The following is a 23,594-nucleotide window of genomic DNA, read 5'->3' on the forward strand; positions in this document are numbered from 1 at the left end:
TACCTCCTCCCCTTGCCCTGTCTCAGTTGGCGTTCCCCAAGGCTCCGTCCTTGGTCCCCTTCTATTTTCTCTTTATACTGCCTCTCTTGGCAAACTTATTACCTCTTTTGGATTTCACTACCACCTGTACGCTGATGACACCCAGCTATATCTCTCCTCCCCGGACCTCTCCCCTGCCGTCCTGCAACGTGTCACTGCTTGCCTTTCTTCCATCTCTGACTGGATGTCCTCCCGCTTTCTGAAACTCAATCTCTCAAAAACTGAGCTCCTTGTCTTTCCTCCTCCTAATACTGATCCTCATCTTTCGCTCTCCCTCCAAGTTTGTGGTACCAACATTAGTCCATCCTTGCAAGCGCACTGTCTTGGCGTCATACTTGACTCTGGTCTCACCTTTGAGCCTCACATCCAGCATGTTGCCAAATCCTGTAGATTCCATCTTAAAAACATAGCCCGCATCCGCCCCTTTCTTGCACCAGATACTACCAAGGAGCTTGTCCATGCTCTAGTAATTTCCCGCATGGATTATTGTAACCCTCTCCTGATTGGTCTTCCCAATAGCCGTACTGCACCCTTACAGTCCGTAATGAATGCTGCTGCTTGATTGATTTTCCTCTCTAGTCATTTCTCTCACACCTCACCCCTCTGCCAGTCCTTACATTGGCTTCCTGTATGCTATAGGAATCAATTCAAGGTACTAACTCACACCTATAAAGCACTGAACAACTCTAGCCCCTCTTATATCTCCTCACAGATCCATAGGTATGTCCCTTCTCGGTCTCTCCGTTCTGCCCGTGACCACCTCCTGTCCGTTGTCCGCACTCGTACGGCCAACTCGCGCTTGCAGGACTTCTCGCGGGCGGCTCCCTTCCTATGGAATAGCCTGCCTACCGCCATCAGACTCTCCCCTAGTCTTGCATCTTTTAAGAAGTGCCTTAAAACCCATCTCTTTAGGAAAGCTTATGGCCTCCAAGACTAACCCTTACCTCACATACCTGTCTCTTGCCCTCTCCTAAAGGGCAGCCCACCTTATTTGAGTGTAAATTCCTGTCCTAATGTGTTTTACACCCCACCTCCTATAGAATGTAAGCTCGTTTGAGCAGGGTCCTCTTCAACCTATTGTTCCTGTAAGTTTATTTGTAATTGTCCTATTTATAGTTAAATCCCCCTCTCATAATATTGTAAAGCGCTACGGAATCTGTTGGCGCTATATAAATGGCAATAATAAATAAATAAATAAATCAATAGTATCAGGTCAGACACAGGTTTGTTAGAAAATAGACACCATCTTTGCAGAGGGTCATAAATATCTTTCTGAAGAGCAGAGTGAGGGGGGAGATGACCCTCTGCAAAGATGGTGTCTATTTTCTAGCAAACCTGTGTCTTATCTGCACTCATGTCGCTTTAACCCCTGTATCACAACTCAACTTTGAATTCTATGTGCCGTCTTGCTCAGAAATGCTTCAGACTTGAGAAAGGGAGGTTGTCCCAAAAGCTTGTCATTAAAAAATTCTGTTAGTCCAATAAAAAAGGTATTACAAGATACAAATTGTATCTGTTTTTTACATCTACATCACTGGACTAATACGGCTACAATCTCTACTTGAACGCTATGTATATAGATATAAAATACATATCTGTATGGTAATATATGTGTGTGCGTCAATGTTAGATCACCGATAACTAAAATGTCAGTCTCCTATTGTAGAAATCAGTCTATGTACAATAAACCATTGTTTATTCCTTCTTGGGATTAATCCATATAGAGCCTCTATAGCAAACAGAAAAGTCCCACAAAACTTAGTTCCACATTCACACATTTTAGGTTCGATTTATTCTTTCCATGATTATCAGCCTATTTTAAATGTTTAATATTTAAATTAATTAGTTTATAAGGAATTTTCCATTTTAATGTTGACCACATAAAGTACACACTCTTCCGGCAAATTGGTTTTGCATAATTGCTCAAATATAATTGACAAATGTATCACTTGTTTTTTCTAGAACCATATGGACTTATCCAAGGGTCATATTAAAGCTCTTCAGGAAGCAGATCTCTCCTCCTCTCGAGGGATCGAGGCCTGTACTAATGCATCAGAAGCTCTTTTACAGTGTATGAATGTAGCACTTCATCCAGGTAATGCTCTGTGGAAAAACCACACACATAGATATCCTCTTTAATACACAGTTTTTCAGAAAAGTAGAAAAATGCTTATTTCTGAAATTTTTTGGCAATGTAATGAAAAACCTAAAACGTACAGAACGGAGAAACCAATGAGACTGGAATTTTTCAGATGTTTGTGAGGAAACAAAATGGATGGTATCACTTTTGTCTTGTGCCTCCCCTTCCCTTTGTGTAAACTAGGGTCTTTTATTTTCTTATTTTTATAAATTCATCCTGAATTAAGTTTGTTAGCACTCACAAGAGGGCACCACCTTTTATTCATCTGTTCTATTAGTGTTTCCAGTTTAACAATCTCAGGCTAAATGTTTTCATTCATTATTCAAAATGATACAACCCTCAGTATATAAACATAGTGACTGTCTCTGCTAGTGACACTCTCTAAGATTAATCTTCATAAAACAATGATTTAAAAAAAAAAAGTATGCAAAAACAACCAATCCAAATTACAAAAAGATGTAACATATATTTATGATGGAAGTTGTATTTGCAATAAACCCGCATTATATACAGATCATTTAGTGAGCGCTGTGCAGTACAGAAGGCGATCACAGAATCAGGATGCTCACATAATGTTTGTTTGTTTGTTTTTCTGACCCAAAAGTGTTTTTCTGACCCAAAAGTAAAATGCAATCATGCAGATGGTGCTTCCAAGACCATAAAACACAAAGCGTTCTTTATATAGTGTCCCTTTTCTTAAAGTAATAGATCAATATTGAAACAACTAAGAAATGACTCCTTTTTTGCATACAAATAATAACCACACATACAAACCATAACCACACTGGAAAATCTGGACATCAGTAGCATGGTTTGTCCATTAATTCTTAACAGTGTTTTGTGACCAATCTCTTTTTTGTTTTTTAGGGCACAAAATGCTTCAGGCTGTTAAGCAACAGCAGCAGTTATTCAGTGACCTCCGAGAACAGTTTGCCCGAAGGCTTGCAAGCCACCTGAACAATGTTTTTGTCCAACAGGTATGCCTGGAAAATGTATTGTTAATTAACATACCGAAAGTGCATAAACAAACAGCTTGTAAATAGATATTTGTTTAGTTAACATGCTTTTTAGTTTCTTTCTGCTGCAGTAATTTATAGTTTAATAAGAATGGGTAATGGGTTCTTAGCTCAATCTGTGGAGAATGATTTAGTTGTCAGTTGTAAGTATACAGACAGATGACTTAAGAGTGTCTTTAACACATCCAAAATCAGACTAGTCATGGTCCACATTAGATGAGATAAGCATTGTTTGGCTTGGCTGAGCTGGCCACTTTTTATGTTAAAAAAAAAAAAAAAAAAAAAAGTTATTTATTCTCTGGGTATTATTCCATTTCTCTTGGCATGGTTACATTTGCATAAATCTCTCCAGGCTGGAAAAACAAGTTGTTAGTGAATATTTTTTTTATTCTGACTGCTTTTTTGACCCAAATTAAGCACGTCTCTTGCCCACTTACCGTAATCCTCTCTCTAGCAAATAAAAACAAATGCAATTACTGCAGTTCTGTTTGTTTACCATTTCATATTCGTCATTTTCATAGTTCTACATGGTAGTACATGGTCAGGTAAATGGGACATTTCTCTGTCCTCCCTGTCATTTACCTGTCTGTTTACATTCTATATTTTATTTCCTATTAGTTCACGCAGATGTTTCCTTACTTGTATAGCAGGTCCTACTCTCTGTCTAAGGCTGTGAGTACCTTGGGTTGCATCACTGACTGCTGATGTTGATTAGAGCCTGCAATCACTAACACTATGACAACAGCAAAAATGTACCCAGTTCATTAATGCAATAAGTTATGCCTTTTCTTTGCTTCAAGAAGGAGATTTCGGTTTACAAGTGCCTGCTGTTCATTATCGATACTGTCATCTTGTTCAGTTTGTGTGTGTTTTGTTATCTCTAATATTAAACAGGAAAACACCACTCAATGAAATTCATTAGCAGCAGCAAATCATTTTTGCGTACTGCTGTGTCCATATGTGACAGAGCAGTTATGGTGCCAGGAGTACTCTGGGTCTATCCCACAGTAAAGTGTCAGTTTTGCTGCTTACCTTGGTGCTGCCGGGTGTCTGCGTTGCATCAGCTGCATTGTCTTCTCCATCAGGAGATGCAAAACACGCAGGACAGCAGCAATTTTCAGAACATATCCGCCAAGCGTTCTCCTGATAAGACTGGATGCGGCAGATGTGACGTGTGTACCTGGTAGGATTCAGATAAGTTGTCAAGTTGTGCTAAACATTTTGACATCTTACCCAGGACCAGCACCAGGGCAATCCTGGCACCATAACCTCTACAGAGGTTTCAGAAGAGTTTTTTCACAGCTATAAAACAACTGTGTATGTGTGTGTGTCTGTCTGTCTGTCTATCACACTTGTGTTATTGGCAGTGGTAATTCCTGTTTAGTAATTAACAAAGCATGGTTTCATTGTAGCATTTAAAGTATTTTATTTTTTAACTAATATCGCAGTGGTCTCTATGAATTGGATTTTTTAACATGTGCATTTTCTGAAGTGAAATAATGAGGTGTGAGTTAGCTTGTTTGTTATTTTAGAGCGATTTAATGTATGTTTGTTTTTTAGGGAGGTTACCTGCCAGACATTCTATTGTATTTATTTTAATAAATATAGAGCAATAATGCTAACTCTTGAACAATTGTGGCTTTTGCTCCTTTGTTCCCTGTGGTGGAATACAGACTAACAGGCATCACTTGTGCATGGCCTAGTGGTAGAACATCTACATAGTTCCTAAATGTCCGTATTTCATGCCCAAGTCCTTCTATACATTTTTTTTTTTGTTTTCTAACAATTAACCAATTACTCCAAAATAGCACATGAACAAAGCATGATATGTGCAATTTTTAACTTATGATTCATATTTGATGAAGGAGCCCAGTAACTTCACTAGAACATCAATCTCATGACAATTACATGTGTGCAAAATCGCTGGAATGTCTTTAAAGAAACACACATACACACTGCAAAGTCCATTTGGAATACAAAACGTTAACAACATACCTGTCACTTAGCATCATCAATGCATTTGTGTCTTCAACCTGCGATGGAATTGGAGAGCGCACAAAATCAAAATATAATTTAGAATTGCTTTTTCAGCTGGAAGGCAAATCGCGTTATCAATTAGTTGCGGATGCTGTATAGTAATATGCCATTTGTATATTAATGGAAGAACTTACCTTGGATTTTGTGTTGTCATGTCAATAAGATACAACATTTTTGCCCTGATTGTCTTATAAACAATCAAATGCCTTATAAATGTAGGTTTTTCTAACAAGACCACCAATGTCACCCAGATGACTTCATCTTAATTAAGTGGTCCATGTGCAGTAGTCCTGTATGTTTTTAACCCTTCACGGTAAAATATTCCCGTTTTGCAGAAATGCCAATGTTTACCTTGAAACGTTAAATACACCTCTATTGGCTGTCATACTGAGTGCATACTTCTGCTGCACTGACAAAGTAAAACATGAGGTCCCCAGTGCTCTTCTATGAGGAGCTTTGGATTGGACCATCTCCGGAGGAAGCCATACATCCTCAATGAGTTTGCCGGAGGAGGAGAGGCCAGCAGCACTGAGGGAGTCTCGGTGCTGTAAAAGGTAAGTACAAACATTTCTTTGTAATATTTTTATGACAAACGGTGGTAGATAGGGACAGGGACACTATAGTTTTAGAAATTGGTTTGTATGCTGAACTATATAAAGTGTTCCTTCAAGCATAAATTAGACTACCGTAAATTAGCAGAATTCAAATTAAAGCCATTCTACAACTTTCCAGTTTAGGTATTTTGGTCTAAAATTTTCAGTTCCATTGTTCATTTTCCTCAAATTCCAGATCTAGAGAATAACCCCTAAGTTTTTCCCTCCTCCAGTATATGCAATGCTGCTCTCCAGGCTAAATCGTTTTTATATTTATAGGTAATGACCAGTTTGCTCAACACTAAAAGGATGCATTATTTATGGTGCAGCATAATGTTATTGACAGGTTCTTGTACTTAAACCCATCTGTGAGTAACATGTAAACATCCTCTTAAATGTTTAACTAATTGATGATGGCCAGGTTATGTTCATAGCCCAGCTGTTAGACCACTGGTTCCCAAACTTTTCAGGTTCAAGGCGCCCTTAATATTTCAGTATTCTTCCAAGGCACCCCAAGTCAAAATGTCTAGGTTCTATATCGGTACAGTGTTGGTGTTTGAAGGGGTGCTTGTATGCATTTATTGTGTCTTAATACAGGGGTGTGTTTGTATGTGATGTTTGCTTTTATTGCAGGGGTGTGTCTGAATGTAATGTTCACTTTTAATTGTGGATGTACATTTGTGTGAAGTATTTGTGTTTGAGTGAAGGGGTATGTTTGTATATTTTTTTGTTTGAATGCAGGGGTGTGTTTGTATGTAATATTTGTGTTCGATTGCAGGAGTGTGCTTGTATGTTGTGCTGGTGTTTGACTAACATACATACTTACACAGATATTCATGCACATTAACACACAGATGCATATAAATACACAGACACATACACACACATAGATACACACCGACATATACACAGATGCACCCTGACATACACAAACTTTGATACATATGCCCACACCATGACACAGATACACCCTGACACACAGATGCACATACACAGATGTGTGCTCACACATACAAACACTCATATACACACACACACACACACACACACACTCGTACACATACAAACACTCACACACACATTCACACACTCACACAATGATTTTTTTTTTTTTTAATATCTCCAGCTACCCTTCTGTTGGCTTACCTTATGTGCCAGAAGGGTGGCTTGGAGTCCTACTGGTAGTGGGAGTGAGGGGTCTGAAGCTCTTCATGCTCCTCTCCCCTCACGATGCGGCTGCCTCCTCTCCCGCCCGTGCTGTCTTCCTGCAGGATGCTGGGAGGAAGTGACAGGTTGTCACTTCCTCACGGCCGACATTACAGGGGCCAAGGTCGCGGTCTTAAAGGACTGCGGCATTCGACCGGATCCCTGTTGAGCAGTAATGTTTCCCTGGTGTTATAATCATAGTACCGGAGAAATATTCCGTGGCGCCTCGGCACAAGGTTTGGGAACAGCTGTGTGAGACTTTACTATTATCTGCTTTCCAAATGGTAAGGGGAATAACTATTGCGTTTTCTAAGGCTTTCATATTCTCTTATCTGATAGCATAAATACTACTAGTAGTCTCTGCCATAGAGACAATACGTAAACTTTGAATTACCATACTCTTCAGGACCTCCTTCCATTGTGTAGACAGCATTTCAAAATAATATGCATTAAACAGTACCTCTCTGAAAAAGCCCAGCAAGTTTAAGCTGTCACATTTTTTAGGTATCACTGCTTTTGATCCAAAAGAACCCAACTTGAAGCGATTTTCAAATTTTGCCTCAAGAAGGGGAAAAATTGCTTAGTGACTGAAGGGGCAGTGAGATTTCTCATTGAAGAAAAGTTGCATACTAGCGAAACAATTTATATTTCTATAAACATGGAAATTGCAGCAGCTGCCTATTGACTAGAACACGAAATGATAAGCAACAATAATATCCCTGTAAGTGTTATGGTAAATGAAAAGAGAAAACAGTGTGTCAGTGATGGAAATAAGCATAGTGAAAGATCCGTAACCGAGGATTCAGGCACAGCCAATTGACCAAAGAGAGTTACACAGTACCCACTTTAGGGACTCCGTGCATGTCCATTCATGAAATAATATGCATTGCAGTGCACTTCTGAATTACAGCCCTTTGTGAGCTAGCATCCTATGACCCTGAATTTGACTTCTTAAAGTGTTCCCTCTGGACGCCCTGAGGATCTTACTTTGCAATGGAGGCAGTTCCCATGTGACATTTAACCTTGGTTAATAGGAATGGAGATCTACCTGCAATGTTTCGCTTATGTGGATAAGTTGTCAGCATATTCATTTGTGACTGTTATTTGATGGCACCCAGAAGGTAAAGACTGAGGTCCACCATATTTTTTTGCTGATTTACTTTTGCCCAGAATTATTCACCGTGATGTCCAGAGCAACACCAAGCATGCAACTATTGCTGCTGAAAAATTAGCAAAATGTTCACTTTGTTCACACGGTTATGGCAGCTTTTTATGTCATGTGATTCACCATTTATACACTATGTATGTAAAACAAACATAATAGGAAACTTACGGGTTCCATTCTGTTTCTACATGTAGTGATCTTCGAGTAGTATTCATCAGATGAAGATAAGAAAGGCTCTTGCCTAAAACTTAAGCACTTTTGTATATTGTATTTACTATCGCCGTAAGTAACATTATAACATTGATTAAATACTTCTCTATGGGGAGCATAGAGCACCTTATTGCACAGTGTGGAGACGCTGAACGTAAGTCCTGCACAGATTACAGGAACTTGTGCAGGTAGTACATTTATTGGCTGTCCGAGTGAGAGCCACTAGAGGTGGACATAGATAGCAATGTAAACACTGCCTATTCTGCAACAAGGGCAGGTTTTACAGTGCGCAGACTGCAACGACAGGCTGTATGCCTCAGAAACATTAAGCTGTACTGGTATTGGTGACTTTAGTAAGGCTGTATATTTGCCTATGCAAATTCCCATTATTGTCTAAACTATCTGAAGACAACAGGTTTCATTACCTGAAATAGACCTTCTACAATGGTATTGTCCAGATTGCAAAGCTTCATTATGTATGTTTGGAATGTAGGAATTTCAGTACAATGTATGAATCGACTGACTGAACAATATGAACCTTTTCTTTACTTTCTCTTTTTTTTGTGTCCCTAAAGGGCCATGATCAGGGTTCTGCTCTAACTGTTGAAATGACACTACCAAACCACCATCCTTTCCACCGAGATTTGCTGCGATATGCCAAGTTAATGGAGTGGCTTAAAACAACAGAATACAATAGATATGAAGGCCTTATGAAGGTTTGTTTTTTCCTTAATGTGATTGAAGTCTGTTGGATCTCCAATTTAACAGAGATTTAATAAGATAAGCCTGACATACGTCAGTTTGCTGCTCGTTGTCGTGTGCTGCCCCTTGTGTAATATGAAATGTATTGTCCACAGCAGTTCTATCCTCAAGACCTCTACATAACAATGAAAGATCTGATTATAAATAATCTTTCCTCTAACTTTTAATATATAAAAACAAGGGCTAGAACACTGTGGCAAAGGGGCTTAAATACTACTATGTGTACTACTGCTGTTGTAATATAAATATACTGTTTTGGAGATGCCCCATCTCAAGTTCTTTGAGTTTCCGTGGGTTCCTGTTCTCCTGGTAAAAAAACAAAAACTGTACGACTAAAAAAATATACCCACTGCCCAAAATACATTGTAAGTTAACCTTACTTGTCATTAACCCCATAGTTCAACATTTTCAAAGGAGGAATCCTCTCATTAAGACCAAGGTTTTTTTGGTGTGTGTGTGTGTTTTTGTTATAGAATGGGTCACATGTCAGGAATTGGGGAGTCCAATCTGCTGGTTTTATACAGGGTGCAGTGGAGGCACACGTGCATTTTTCTTACTGTTTGTCTTGTATTGTAGAATTACAAGGATTATATTGTACGCTTGTATGATAGAGAAATCCGAGACTTTTTTGAAGTTGCTAGGAACAAGATGACTGGTGCAACTAAAGAAGGGAAGAAGTTTGGTAAGTTTGTTGAATTAAAATGTTTTGTAACTATGTTTTTCTTAACAATTTTTTCCCCCTCTAATAGTTAATGATGTGCTATGGACACAGTGACTCTTCATTCTCTTTTTGGTGTAGTTAGTTATTTTGTTACATAGGTTACCTATAGCCTGGGTTCTGGGTTATTTCTGTAAATATAGCCATGTTATTGTAAGCATAGGGAACATTAGAATAGGAATCAACAAGTTACTGTAAACATAGGGAATCTCCAGCCTAGAATCTGCCATATTACTATAACTCTAGCCTAGGATCTTCCATGTTACCATGAGCTCAAGGAGAGGCCTTATTACGGGGAGCTCTGGAAACCTCTAGTCCTAGATAGGCCTTTTTACGGTGAGCTCCGGAAACCTCTAATACAGGATGGGCATTGTTAACAAGAGCTCCAGGAAACTCTAGACCAGGATAGACCTTGTTAACGAGAGCTCCAGGATAGGCTTTTTTACGGTGAGCTCTGGAAACCTCTAGTCCTAGACAGGCCTTTTTACAGTGAGCTCTGGAAACCTCTAATACAGGATAGGCATTGTTAACGAGAGCTCCAGGATAGAACATGTTATGTGAAACTCCGTGAACGTCTAGTGCAGGACAAGCTTCGATACGCCGAGTTCTGGGAACATCTAATCCAGGATGAGACTTGTCAATTAGCAGTGCAGAGAGCACTTTTCTTCTAATTCGACTGGGTTTAACAATTAGTTTTTCAACCCTCTGGTCCACTCTGTGTTCACGACTTGCTGAGCTTGCCATATATTATAAATAAAATGCCTCTCTTCCTGCTATTTTATTCTTGTGCCTTAGGAGTGCTGATTGCACTTACAGATTCCAGTTTAAATACCAACTAACACCTGATGCTTCTGCTTTTTAAAACGTGTTGCTGTCTACATATAATAAGAACAGCCTTTCTATTCCATGAATATAAAATGTTCTGTTAGCACGAAGGTTGAAATAGCCAGAAAACACTCTATTTCATCAAGGCCTTTCGACACAGGTGACTACCCTTGGCAGTGCACATATTTGTGAACTACTTAAAAACTTGCTGAACAACATCCAAAACCAAGTTTGCGGACATCTATCTGCATTTCCAAGATTAGCCATCACTGGCCTCTGAGAACTCCAAATTGTGTGCTTGTGCAGAACAGCTCATTCTGGAAAACACGCTCCAGCACTATCTTTGAGATAGTGCTATTAGTGTCCGAGTAAGAGGACTTGCTATGGAGAGGCCATGCTTGGTGTGGGGTGACCTTACTATTCATTTTGTGTGAGTTACATGGCATTGCTCGATTTGTATCATTACCGGTACTGCTACTTCATTAGAAACAATAAAATACATTAACTATAGTATAAAACAGTCGGTTGAACTCACTAAACCAGGGCTTGTTGAGGATTTGCAAATTGTAGATCACAATAGGTGTCCTCCAAAAATAGAAAATATTTAATTTCTGCTAATTTAACCTACAATTTAAATTTTCCTTGTCAATTCTCCATAATCCCACCTAAATAAAGATTATATTACAGTAAATGTGAATTTCTTTTGAGATATATAATTAACAAATAACTATTGAACAATAAAGTATTAACAATATTTAGTTCTTTCTAAAATGCTCTTATCCAGATCGCCTTACAACATTTAGCCTTTAACATTTACTTAGATGAGGACAGAAGGGTATATAATTGGTAAATAAAAACAAGTAGAGACCCCTGCCAGCAATGTAAAGAGACAATGCATTAATGTAAATATATTTATATATAATGGACAATTCTGAATCAATATATCCCATACAGTGAGCTGAGGATAGTTCCCAGTATTTGAGATGAAGCTTACCCTTTATTGTAATCTTCTATATTTATCCATGAGATACATAATTGCAAAATATTCATAGTTATTCTGCCAAAAAAAAACATGCAATTTGTCATAAGAAAAACCTAATAAACATGGCCAATCTCCCACTGTAAAAAAAAAAGATCGGACACCAATGCAAATATCAAGCTTTCAGTCTTTTCTCCATGAAATTATTCATTCACCATATGCAGAATTAATAAGGCTTATCCTTTCATTCTAGACCCATCCACCCATCATTACGTGTTCTAATACAGGATTCCCTCCTTGACATCTCTTACATTCCATTTTTAGTGATATGTTTATCCATGTAACAATGTTCTAGATTACCGTAATTGCTTGGTATATCTTTTTGCATGTTTCTTTTCTGACTAGTGCCTAACTTGCCTCTTGTGCACGGTCCATGCTAAATGCCTGTTTTCTAATGCATCTTTGTCTTTAACGCTTGCCACTTAATGCAAAACCAGCAACGCTGCCTCGAAAAGAAACCGCCATGAAACAGGAGACGGAGAGTGAGTATGACACCACTGTTCCTCTGAATCTCAGACTCAGTCATTTCTGAGCAGTGAGTTTCCCACCTGCTCTACTCCGGATTACCCCTTAACAATCACTTTATTAAAGCATGATAATATATTTCACTCACGTATAATTGAAATCTGACAAAAATCAGGTTGTGTGTTAATTATTTATGTAGAATAAAACTCTGGCTTGATTGCCCTGAAATATTTGTTCATTAACATTCCACTGAGCATTGCTGGAAGTGGGTTTATGTTTCAGAACAGAACACAAAACAAATAATAAAATAATTGTGGCCAATTAATGACTATATAGTGTCGCTAATGGTTTCAATACCCACAACGCTTTTGCCCTCTTCAAGCAGTGCATCATGGTAGTTTTGATTCTATAAAAAGGGTTTCCTCTTGACCATCTCTGAAGTGAGCGGGGCTTCAGAGCAAATGGAACAGTAGTGGTTATTAAAAGGCTTGTTTAACACAGTTTGTACTGTAGCAAAACTGAGACTGTAATAGTATAATCGGTGTATCTTGCCTTGCGTGAATAATCAAGAAAAGAGTGTGATGACAGGAGCTACTAGGTTACTCCAAAAATCCATTTCAACCCTAAAACAACTGTAAAAGTACACAAAAAGAAATAACCCAGAACTGTGTTTTTGTAGCAGTCATTTTAAGTAGCCTGAAATTACACAATCCTTTTTATACCCATTGCTGTTCCTTTTTAATGTTTAAGTTTATTTCTGATTATGATTAAAACAGAATTTTCTTTTGTCTTCTGTAGTCCGTTTCTGCCTAGAATGATGAGTTATGCCCCACATATGGGAAAAGTGCGCCCTGGAATACACAATGACATATTGCCCTGCTGCCTCATTCCCCTGAGTTTGCACTCTGCTCAGCCACAGTTCCTTTTAACATATGCATGAAATAGTGAACCAGTTTTACAGTCACTGGGGCACATTTAAGCTGGTGTATTCATTTAAAGAGTTTTAGAAAAAATGTCATAGGGAAGGAGTCAACAATGGAATGTGTCTGCTGGTTTCTCAGTTTTTTTAGTTATTTTATGTGATTGCACTTTTAGTATTTTAGATAACTCCTTAGAACAGAACACTCTGATACATTTTTAAAGCTTAGCCATGAGTTGGGATGAGTACAACTTCAGCTTTTGGATATAGAGGTTGTGTGCAGCAGGATGAGCACCAGAAAGCCACGTGTTGTCAGTAGCTCTGCATATGCAATATGTATTATAGTAGATGGTTCATTGTGCATTCAGAATACAGTAGTTTTGATGCAAAAAAAAGGAGTCAACGGGACAGCATAAAAGGAAAAAGGGGTGTCACGACCTGTCCCAACAGACAAATCACAACCATAAACATGCACCGATTATCGTGCAATGTCCCCCCCCCCATGCAAGAGATAACATACCGTGCAACACGAGAGGTCGTGGGGCAGGCTAAAGCGCACACACACACCTAAGATGGGGAGCCCCAACCTCACACACGGGTTAGCACCGTCACAAAGTACGACACCGATGTATGCAAATAGAGTCCAAAACAATGTCAGCCCACCTAAAATGGGGAAAGAGATCCTACTGTCCTAGTCATGTCCGCTCTGCTCCCGCAAGCTATACTTCCTAAAGTAACAACCGGTGGGTGTTGGGGGGAGGGTTCAGGTGGAGCCATGGCTCTTCTGATTTTCTGATTGAGAAAGTTTCTATAACAACGCATGCCTGTATAGCGATCTTTGGTATATTGGTTTCCACTGCATTCATGTGTTACACGAAAAACTACATTCCTGTTATGTTCGACTGAATTTAAAAAATATAGAATGTAAAAAAACCAAAAAAAATTGCCATGGTAATTCCATTTACTGATTTCTTTTACATTTGCTGGTTTTTCTAGGTCTTCATGGAAGTTCTGGGAAGCTGACGGGGTCCACATCCAGCCTCAATAAACTCACTGTTCAGGGCCCTGGCAATCGTAGGTCTCAATCATCCTCACTCCTAGACATGGGAAACATGTCTGCCTCAGATCTGGATGTAGCAGACAGAACGAAGTTTGACAAGGTATCTCCCATAAACTTTTTAGTGCTGCTCTACTTCTCTCCTCTTCTGTCCATTTTAATGGTGTAGGATATTTCAATCTGTATCACAGCTGACTAAATCAGTACACTTGGCAATTTGTAAAAAGCGATCTTTAGATAACATTTGAAAAATCAAACATTCAATTGCCTTTAAAGGGACACTCCAGGCACCTAGACCACTTCTGCTCATTGCAGTTGTCTGGGTACCAACTCCCATCAGCCTTAACCCTGCAAGTGTAATTATTGCAGTTTATAAAAATTGCAATAATTACCTTGCAGGGTTAAGTCCTACTCTAGTGGCTGTCTGTCAGACAGCCACTAGAGGGGCTTCCGTGTTCTTACCATGCATGTGGACCTCCAGCGTCGCTGGAATCCCCATAGGAAGCATTGAATAATGCTTTCCTATGGAGAGGTCTAGTGCGCGCTCACGTGGCCATTGCCGCGCATGCGCATTAGGTCTCCCCTGTCGGCGGGGGAGGAGTGTGGGCGGAGCATGACCCAGCGCCGATGTATCTGCAGTGCACGAAAACGGATATGTTTTCCTGGCACTGGAGAATCCCTTTAATGTTGATTTTTACATCTTGAGAAGATTCCTTAAAAGAAAACTGACATTCTTTTTTTATTATTAAATAATATTAAAGGTTACATGTATTATAGCCCTAGTGTGTATAAGCAAATGCAAATTCAATTTCAGTGCATCTCCTGACGCATTCTCAGGGGAGAGGCCATCTCTAAAGGACCACTATAGTGCCCTGAGGGTGCCCCCACCCTCAGGGCCCCCCTCCTGCTGGGCTCTAGGGGATGGAAGGGGTTAAATGTACCTATTTTTCCAGCGCTGGGCGGGGGACTCTCCTCCTCCTTCTCTTCGTCATCGGCTGAATGCGCATGCGCGGCAAATCCCGCGCGCGCATTCTGCCAGTCCATAATAAAGCATTCTCAATGCTTTCCTATGGACACTGGCGTCTTCTCACTGTGAAAATCACAGTGAGAAGCGCGGAAGTGCCTCTAGCGGCTGTCAGTGAGACAGCCACTAGAGGCTGGATTAACCCTATTATAAACATAGCAGTTTCTCTGAAACTGCTATATTTATAGAAGAAAGGGTTAATCCTAGCTGGACCTGGCACCCAGACCACTTCATTAAGCTGAAGTGGTCTGGGTGCCTATAGTGATCCTTTAAGTCCTCTATCTGACTAAGAAGAAAATACATTTCTCCTTGTTTTCAAACCACCAAAATATGTCACACCTGGTTAAGCAGAACGAACAGAATGGTTCAGGCACTTGTAAATCAGGCAGGATTATTGGAGACTGAACTGAACTCAACAAGCTTGATAAAGAACTCAGCTGAGGTCGAAACATTGCTGTGTTCTCTAATAAACCTGCCTGATTTACACACCTAGAGTGCCTGAACCATTCTGTTCTTTCTACTATTGACCGAGGTTTGACCAACCTCAGGTCCAGCTAAGCACCTTGTTTGGGAACAGAGTGCGGGAGACCACTTGTTTCTACAGTGCAATACATTTGTTGAAGTAGTCCAAGGCCTTTCATTTTTTTTATTTAACAGTTCTATAGCAGACTAATCCAGAAAGCTTTACAATTAATGCAAAGGCACATTGATAATTATACCAACATAGAATAATATTTAGACACACTGAAAAAAAAGAGAACCCTGCCCCGTGGGCTCACAATCTAGAAGTGAAATGTACACGCAGAGGGGACTAAATTGTGAAATAACAAATGTATCCAAGATTGTGTCATTATAAAGAGTACCTTTTACAATCAGCACACAGTGAGTATTTGATGCAATGCTTACAGTCACTATTGTAAGATAAGTATACCGTAGAAGATAACAAGTATAAAGTAAATAAAGTATAGAAAAGATACAAAAAGTTAGGTCCGCAAGAACTCGTGAGGAACCCCTGCCCAGTGAGACCTGAAGGGAAGGGACATTGGTGGTGAGGAAATGTACGTTCACTGGAGAGGAGAACTGATCAGGTATATGGTCTGCATTACTGAATACCAAGTTCGGTAGGGTTTTTGCCTTGGAATTGGGGGTTTAGGAGCTGCTATGGGCAATGCTGTAGGTGGCATAGTAGGCTGAATGGAGCAATTATGAACAGATATGCAGAATGATAAAATTAAAATACAAAAAGAGAAGTCCTGCGCTTAGTCCCATTACTACTGGGCCAGCAGCAACGACTACAATACACATCAGCCCTAATATATAGTAAAAACCAAAGAAAAGAAAATGTTACTTGCGCTTTCTCCTTAATCCCTATGTATATTTAGACAAATGGAGGTCATTTAGTTGCTCCAATGGCCATTGGAGGGAATGCCCGCCTGCCAACGTCAAGGCAGACCCCCCTAAGCGGGTCCTAACGCTGACACTTCAGCCTGCTTCCTTGAGCTTCTGGCAAAGATATCTCTAATGAGACAGAAAGGGGTATTTTTTATATACACCCCTATACTTATTAACCCTTAATAGGGAACACATGGGATGGGCAGCAGCATTGTAACCAGGCTGTGTGATACAAAGTAAATACAAATACAAAAAGAGAAGTCCTGCGCTTAGTCCCATTACTGCTGCGCCAGCAGCAAGGACTACAATACACATCAGCCCCAATATATAGTAAAAACCAAAGAAAATAAAATGTTACCTGCGCTCTCTCCTTAATCCCTATGTATATTTAGACAAATGGAGGTCATTTAGTTGCTCCAATGGCCATTGGAGGGAATGCCCGCCTGCCAACGTCAAGGCAGACCCCCCTAAGCGGGTCCTAACACTGACCCTTCAGCTTCTGGCAAATATATCTCTAATGAGACAGAAAGGGGTATTTTTTATATACACCCCTATACTTATTAACCCTTAATAGGGAACACATGGGATGGGCAGCAGCATTGTAGAATGATAAAATTAGTTTACTTAAGGTAGAGTATTGTCTTTTCTTATTTAGCATGCAACAACCTGCAAGTGATCTGGGAAAGTTGGTCAGTGAGATGTTGGATTAAGATGCAGGACACATGGGTTAAACTGGAGGATAGTTGAATCACATGGTGCTATTTACTCTATACAACCTTTGAGACAGTTTCTGGTCTGGTAATTTCCTATTTTGATTCTTGTAGTTGCTCCACTGATTATATTCAGTTTAGTAATGTAAACTGAAAAATGTAGTATAAGACAGCTTAAATGAGAAATCATATTCATGAAGACAATATGCTCTGCCAAATGTGATATGATATAATGTCATGACAAGTCTACGTTGGATGTTTGATATGTTGATGTTCCAAAATCTCTATGGACAGCTCTGTGCATGAAAATAAACATAGTTTTGAGTGCATTACTTATTTATATATATGTGTATATATAGCTGTTGCACTTTGTGATTTGTGTTACCACAGGACAGAATTTTAAATGCACAGATGTTCTCAAGGCGATAAGAAAGCTCAATATGTTTAATGTTCTTTTCAGATCTTCGCGCAGGTTCTAAGTGAACTGGAGCCTCTTTGTCTGGCCGAGCAAGACTTCATCAGTAAATTCTTTAATCTGTCCCAACATCAGAGCATGTCTCGAACACCCATGGTATGGCGCTTTGCTCAATTATTTAAACTTGAGATTGCTTTATCTTTTCTTTGTTCCGGACAATTAATTTCATGCATTCCTTATATGCTGTTAGTGAATTTCGTTTTCAAATATGTAGTTAAAGATTTAATACAGTCTATTAAAAAGATCTGTGCTTTTACCAGACACGTCAGTAGCAGACACAGGTATACTGGGAAAACTAGTAACAGTTCTTTTTTAAAGGGACCTACTTTGAAAAAATATATTTTCTTCACTTTTGTTTTAGTTTGTGTATTTCATAGGGTAGCCTAGATCAGTGTTGTGTAGGGTTTTTTTTGTTTTGTTTTTGTTATACTATTTTTTTTCCCTACAAACTAATTAAATGACTTCTACCTGCTTTTATATACCGTATATTGAAGATCTAGCTTGATTTCAACTTGTGCCTTTGATTCTGCTCCTGCTTTACTGAGAGTGAAATGAGATTCCTACAAATATCAGTGCAATTGATTGACCCAATGCTTTCAAGTGTTTTGTAATTAGATCAGATTTAAATAGATTTTCTTCGCGGAGTCATTGGTATTAAAAGATTAAAACCTGGGCAAGTTGTAAAGAAAACAATGTTTTCGAAGTTTTATGAAACCTAGAAACCAAAGACAGCCACCACCCTCTTTGCTCTTCCTTGATGGTGTGTGCGATGGGAATACTAGACTGATGCAGATTCCCAATACGTTCCATTCTCTCCTGCAACATGGATAATGTATATTTTGGGCTAGCACATGAATGATGTTGCAAAGCTGCATTCTATAGTGTACTGCAAGACATGCATGCAGGAATGTTAGGGAAAGTAAACGGGTAATAAAAGGAAAGGGGCACTAACAACTAAAACATGATACACATGATATGAACAATGAGGAGATTGCAGACAGACAGAGTGGAGAAAATGCCCTGACAAGACAGAGTAGTGGTATGATGGTAAAGCACGAGGAGGAATAATATGTAAAAGGAGGACAAAACGCTTCTTGTGTCAGACACATGGATCTGAAATAATTAGACCAGGAATTAGTCCTAGATACTCAAGTGGAGAGATGTGTTGTTTTGGATTCGCAATCATAGCTTATAGTCTGTGGGAAAATCACCTCCCATAGTGCAAACTTTAACATCATGGTTGTGAATCCTTTAGACTTGAATGAAGTAACATTTTGATAAACAGGCCTGTGAAGGAGAACTGGGTTAAATGGGGACTTTGTTATGCCTGGATGAGGAAACTCATAGATTGAGATTATCAGGCGATGAGGAGATCCTGCAAGGCAGAACCACAATAAATATCACGCCAAACTCCTAGAGGCAGGAATTTCAGGAGGGGGCTCGTTGGAAATACAAACCCCAACTAGAATATTAGTGTAAGAACCAGGAACACATCTGCCAGAAAAGATTATATGGTTAAGTAGGGATACTATGTCCGCTTAAACAGTTGAGTAAACCACAAATATGTAAAACATTTTCAAGGAAGCATGGAAGATAGATTAGGTACCTAAAATAATGAGGGCATAAATAATTAAATTCACTCATCTGTTGTGGTTTTGTGAAAGTCAAGCTCATATGCCATATTTCGTAAAGATAATGGATTAGAGATGTTGTGAGCTCCTATACTTTTACACAGAACGAGGAACATTTTAATTTATAAATCAAGACACTTTTCTAGTGATACTTGGTTTTTAGTGGATTTTTGTGTGCTTTTTGTTTTTTTAAATCTCCTCCTTCATTTTTGTTAGATTTCCTAAGGCATTGACCATGAAGGGTTTCTAAAATGTGTACCGTTGGGTGTCTTCATAACCAACTTAGGCTTCGTCATTAATAATTGACTACAAAGATATACATCAGCTGTGTTAATACTATACTATCATACTTTTTCCTATGTACTTTGTTGGAAGAACATATACATCGGCTATGTCTGAAACTTAATATTATCTTTACAATAAAATGTGGGTCACACCATAAGTCTGGTTGGAAGGTTAAAGCAAAAAGGTAAAGTAAACACTAAAATATACAAAAACTGTATTGAAATTGTTCTGAACAATTCCATGGTAAGTTAGATAGCTAGGTAGCTGGATAGATACATAGATTGTGAATCATACTTTTATTTATCGTGGTGGTGATGCAGATACTATTTGTTGTAAAATGACTGTAGAAATGTATGAACATGGCCCATGTAAAACACCATGGGTATGTAAGTATAAAAAGTATATAGGGTGTTTTGTGTTGTGTTGTTTTGGTTTTTATTGCTATTCTTTTGTGATAATAAATCCCCCTCAGATAAGACATACCAGTAAAGTTGTCAAATTTTAATATTTTTTTAAAGTGAGAAACCTCTTACTTTCTCTATGTGAAAGCTGTTAAAAAGCTCAAAGTGACATACTTTGTGACGCCTACGTTTGATTGGCTGCTAAGCTGTCCCAAATGAGTCATGGGACCTGAAAATCAATTGATCAGAATGACCAATTTGGAAACGTAAATGAGAAAGGACACTTCCCTAATTTGGCCCTATAGCATCTTATATCATGACAATACAAATATGGAGGGGCCACTTTGTGGGAGTAGTGTTAATATTCTACAATTAGTTTTTGGTTGCATAATAGGTCTATAATGCCTTGCAATCTCCTTTCTAGGGTGACCAAGATGAGAGCGATGGTGGAACTTTATCTCGACATCTAAATACTGGAGCACAGCAGTCCATGCCATCAGAGTATGTAGCCATGACACTGGCAAAAAAAATTTGTGTGTATAAATATATATATATATGTATGTGTGTGTATATAGTGTTCAAGTATACAGTGTGTTTGTTCTTGTGTATATGTATATGTACATCAGTGTGTACGTCTGTCTGTGCATGCTGGATATAGGCCTTCATGCATGTCCTGTAACTCTTGGATGGAAATTCATGCATTCTTTATATTAATACTTCCCCTTCTAGCACCATCTTCTACACAGTTCGCTTATTTTTTTTTTTCTCTCTCCCCCCCTCACTCTGGGATCTTCGTATAAGATATTTACAACCCTCTGCGAGAATGGTATCTATGTTCTATCAAACCTGTCTTATCTGCACTCATGTCCCTTTAACCCCTGTATCACAACTTATCTTTGAATTCTATGTGTCGTCTTGCTCAGAAATGCTTCAGACTTGAGAAAGGGAGGTTCTCCCGAAAGCTTGTCATTAAAAAATTCTATTAGTCTAATAAAAAAGGTATTACAAGATACGAATTTTATCTGTTTTTTACATCTGTGTATGTATATATGTATATGAGACTAATTTCAGTAGCTTGGAGGAGTTAGCCAAGTTTAGTCCTTAGCTCCCTGTTAAAATAAATAAATAAATAGGAAACCGCTTTTACCTCGTGGACAAACTTTTATAGCTCGCAGTTATTGGAGAAATTCCGAATTAGTTGAGTTTGTTGCCAACATGATTAATGAGTTTGAGGAGTGATATCAGTTAATATCTTATAGTATCTTAGTAATATAATAATACATCATAACAAACCTGCATACTATCTAAGATTGGAATGACTCACTCATTTATCAAATACCTGCCTGTAAAAATAATATTTGGAAGAAACAAAATAGATAATGTGAACTTACAATGCTTATGACGGCAGAAACAGGTGAATTTTGTTAATGATTGGTTTACATGTAGCATCTGCCCTGAAGTGTCAGCCTCTCTCTACATTAACCCCATGTGCAAGAGGGTGAGAGTTGTTTTTACCAGCTGATGATTCACCACTAGCCACCCTCCACTTCACTTTTGATGTTGCCCCATACTTGGTGAACCTGTTATGCATTACGGGATAGTTTTCTTGCCCCATCCTATGACCAGAACAGGTTTTATCGGGCATTTCATCTGCGCATCACAATTGCAGATGGACTAAAACCTTCCTCTGATTACCCAAGGTGCTAGATTGTAACACTGCATCGGTGGGCCTATATTTCTGTAATATTGCAACGGTGGGCCTATAATATGTTTCAGTATGTGTAATAATTATTATATTTCATCTAATGAGTCTCCCATGTTATTGTCTATAAAGCTCTGCGGAATCTGCTGAAACTTCATAAAAATATAATAGCCAATGTTTTCTGAAATCCTAAACTGATTAGTTTATTGTCAAATAAGAGGGTTGGACAAACATTTTAAGTGTTCAGTTGGGGAGTGTGAAATCTCTCATTTTGATAGGTTCTTTACACCTGAGTAGCCCTGTTAAACTATGCAAATTCTAATCCTTGTTTTCACAGGAAGGATTTGATCCGCCAGATTATGACTTTCATATTTCGTAGTATTGAGCCAGAACTGAACACTCTTATAGCGCTGGGTGATAAAATTGACAGCTTTAATTCTCTGTACATGCTGGTGAAGATGAGTCACCACGTCTGGACAGCAGAAAATGTAGACTCTGGCTCCTTCTTGAGCACCACATTGGGCAATGTCCTTGTAACCGTGAAGAGAAACTTTGATAAATGCATAGTAAGTGATATGCCATGTATGGTTTTATTCAGCTTTTATGTAGTTCTGCGCAGCAGTGTACGGTTTTCCTTAGAATGAGACAATGTCCTGTAAAATAAAATAGATCTAATGCTAATTTCATATTCTTTGTTTGGGTAACCCCTTGATTACTTTCAGTATTGTTAAGTTAAAAAATAATGCCAAAGCATAAGTCATTTCTGTCTTTTCATATGCAGAAACCTTAATAATTGGATGTGCTTATGCTAATGCTTATTCCTATAATATCTTCCAAGACAAAGTTTATAATCCTTAAATATTGCACATTCCTGTGTGACTTCTTATAATCCATCTTTGGGGAGATATGTGACCCCATCCTTTCTTAGGCTTCTACTTCCTCTTGCTGTGTGTCAGCAGTTATTGATTTCATCAGATATATTTTTATGTTGACTTTCATTTTCCTATCTTATGGTCAAAAGCCTTTTTTTCCTCTCATCTCATGTGTGCTTGACCTACAGATTAATCAGATAAAGCAGATGGAAGAAGTGAAGATCTCGAAGAAAAGCAAAGTCGGCATCCTCCCATTTGTGTCAGGCTTTGAAGAGTTTGCCGAACTTGCTGAATCAATCTTTCGTGTAGCAGAGAGACGTGGAGATCTGGACAAAGCATACACTAAACTTATCAAAGCTGTGTTCATCAATGGTAGGTTTATAGAAAGAGCCTACAGCCATCGTCTCACTCTGCTTGACAAGCTATCACATATTACTTCGGTCTGTCTGCAAACCATGCAACTTGGTCTAATACAATGTATGCTTCTCTTTGGGTGGAAGTCAACCAATGAATCAACGACTGGGATAGTTTAACAGTAGACATGACTGTGTGCTGGATTCTGGAGACCTATTGTGTTGGTTCTTAAGAGTACATGTTTGACAATTTGAAATATTTTTCAAGTTTTATACTTGCAATTTTAAAAGCCCATACATGTGCAGTGTGATCAATATTAAAGCAATCTCATTTACAGTGCATTATATGTAGTCCACGTTATAAAACTGAATGCCAAGACTGTCATTATATAAATTAATCTGCCTAACCTGTGCCAAGAAGCAGTTATTAAGTTATAATATATTTCTTATGATAATCACTGTATGGTCCCAAAAACAGTCAGCATGGACGGTTTTGACTATTTGGCATTGATAGCTCTATACAGCTGATGTCTCTTAATGAATTATTCATTCCATTTT

General features: G+C 38.7%; 1 protein-coding gene across 6 annotated transcripts in view; it reads left to right on the top strand.

The window, feature by feature from the left end:
• The window catches only part of EXOC1 (exocyst complex component 1), a 52,114-nt gene that overhangs the window by 18,491 nt on the left and 10,029 nt on the right, over nucleotides 1-23,594 (top strand). For 2 of the 6 annotated variants that reach the window (XM_063458025.1, XM_063458026.1), the window contains 11 exons: nucleotides 2,002-2,134; nucleotides 3,047-3,156; nucleotides 3,814-3,867; nucleotides 8,982-9,122; nucleotides 9,745-9,850; nucleotides 12,188-12,232; nucleotides 14,131-14,294; nucleotides 17,778-17,888; nucleotides 20,534-20,610; nucleotides 22,149-22,377; nucleotides 22,872-23,055. In XM_063458025.1, the coding sequence (XP_063314095.1) occupies nucleotides 2,002-2,134; nucleotides 3,047-3,156; nucleotides 3,814-3,867; nucleotides 8,982-9,122; nucleotides 9,745-9,850; nucleotides 12,188-12,232; nucleotides 14,131-14,294; nucleotides 17,778-17,888; nucleotides 20,534-20,610; nucleotides 22,149-22,377; nucleotides 22,872-23,055 (1,354 nt within the window). The remainder of the gene's footprint in view (nucleotides 1-2,001; nucleotides 2,135-3,046; nucleotides 3,157-3,813; nucleotides 3,868-8,981; nucleotides 9,123-9,744; nucleotides 9,851-12,187; nucleotides 12,233-14,130; nucleotides 14,295-17,777; nucleotides 17,889-20,533; nucleotides 20,611-22,148; nucleotides 22,378-22,871; nucleotides 23,056-23,594) is intronic. The other 4 variants (XM_063458028.1, XM_063458029.1, XM_063458027.1 and 1 more) reach the window with 3 other exon arrangements.

Source organism: Pelobates fuscus, chromosome 6, assembly GCF_036172605.1.
Source record: "Pelobates fuscus isolate aPelFus1 chromosome 6, aPelFus1.pri, whole genome shotgun sequence".
Lineage (NCBI taxonomy): Eukaryota > Metazoa > Chordata > Amphibia > Anura > Pelobatidae > Pelobates > Pelobates fuscus.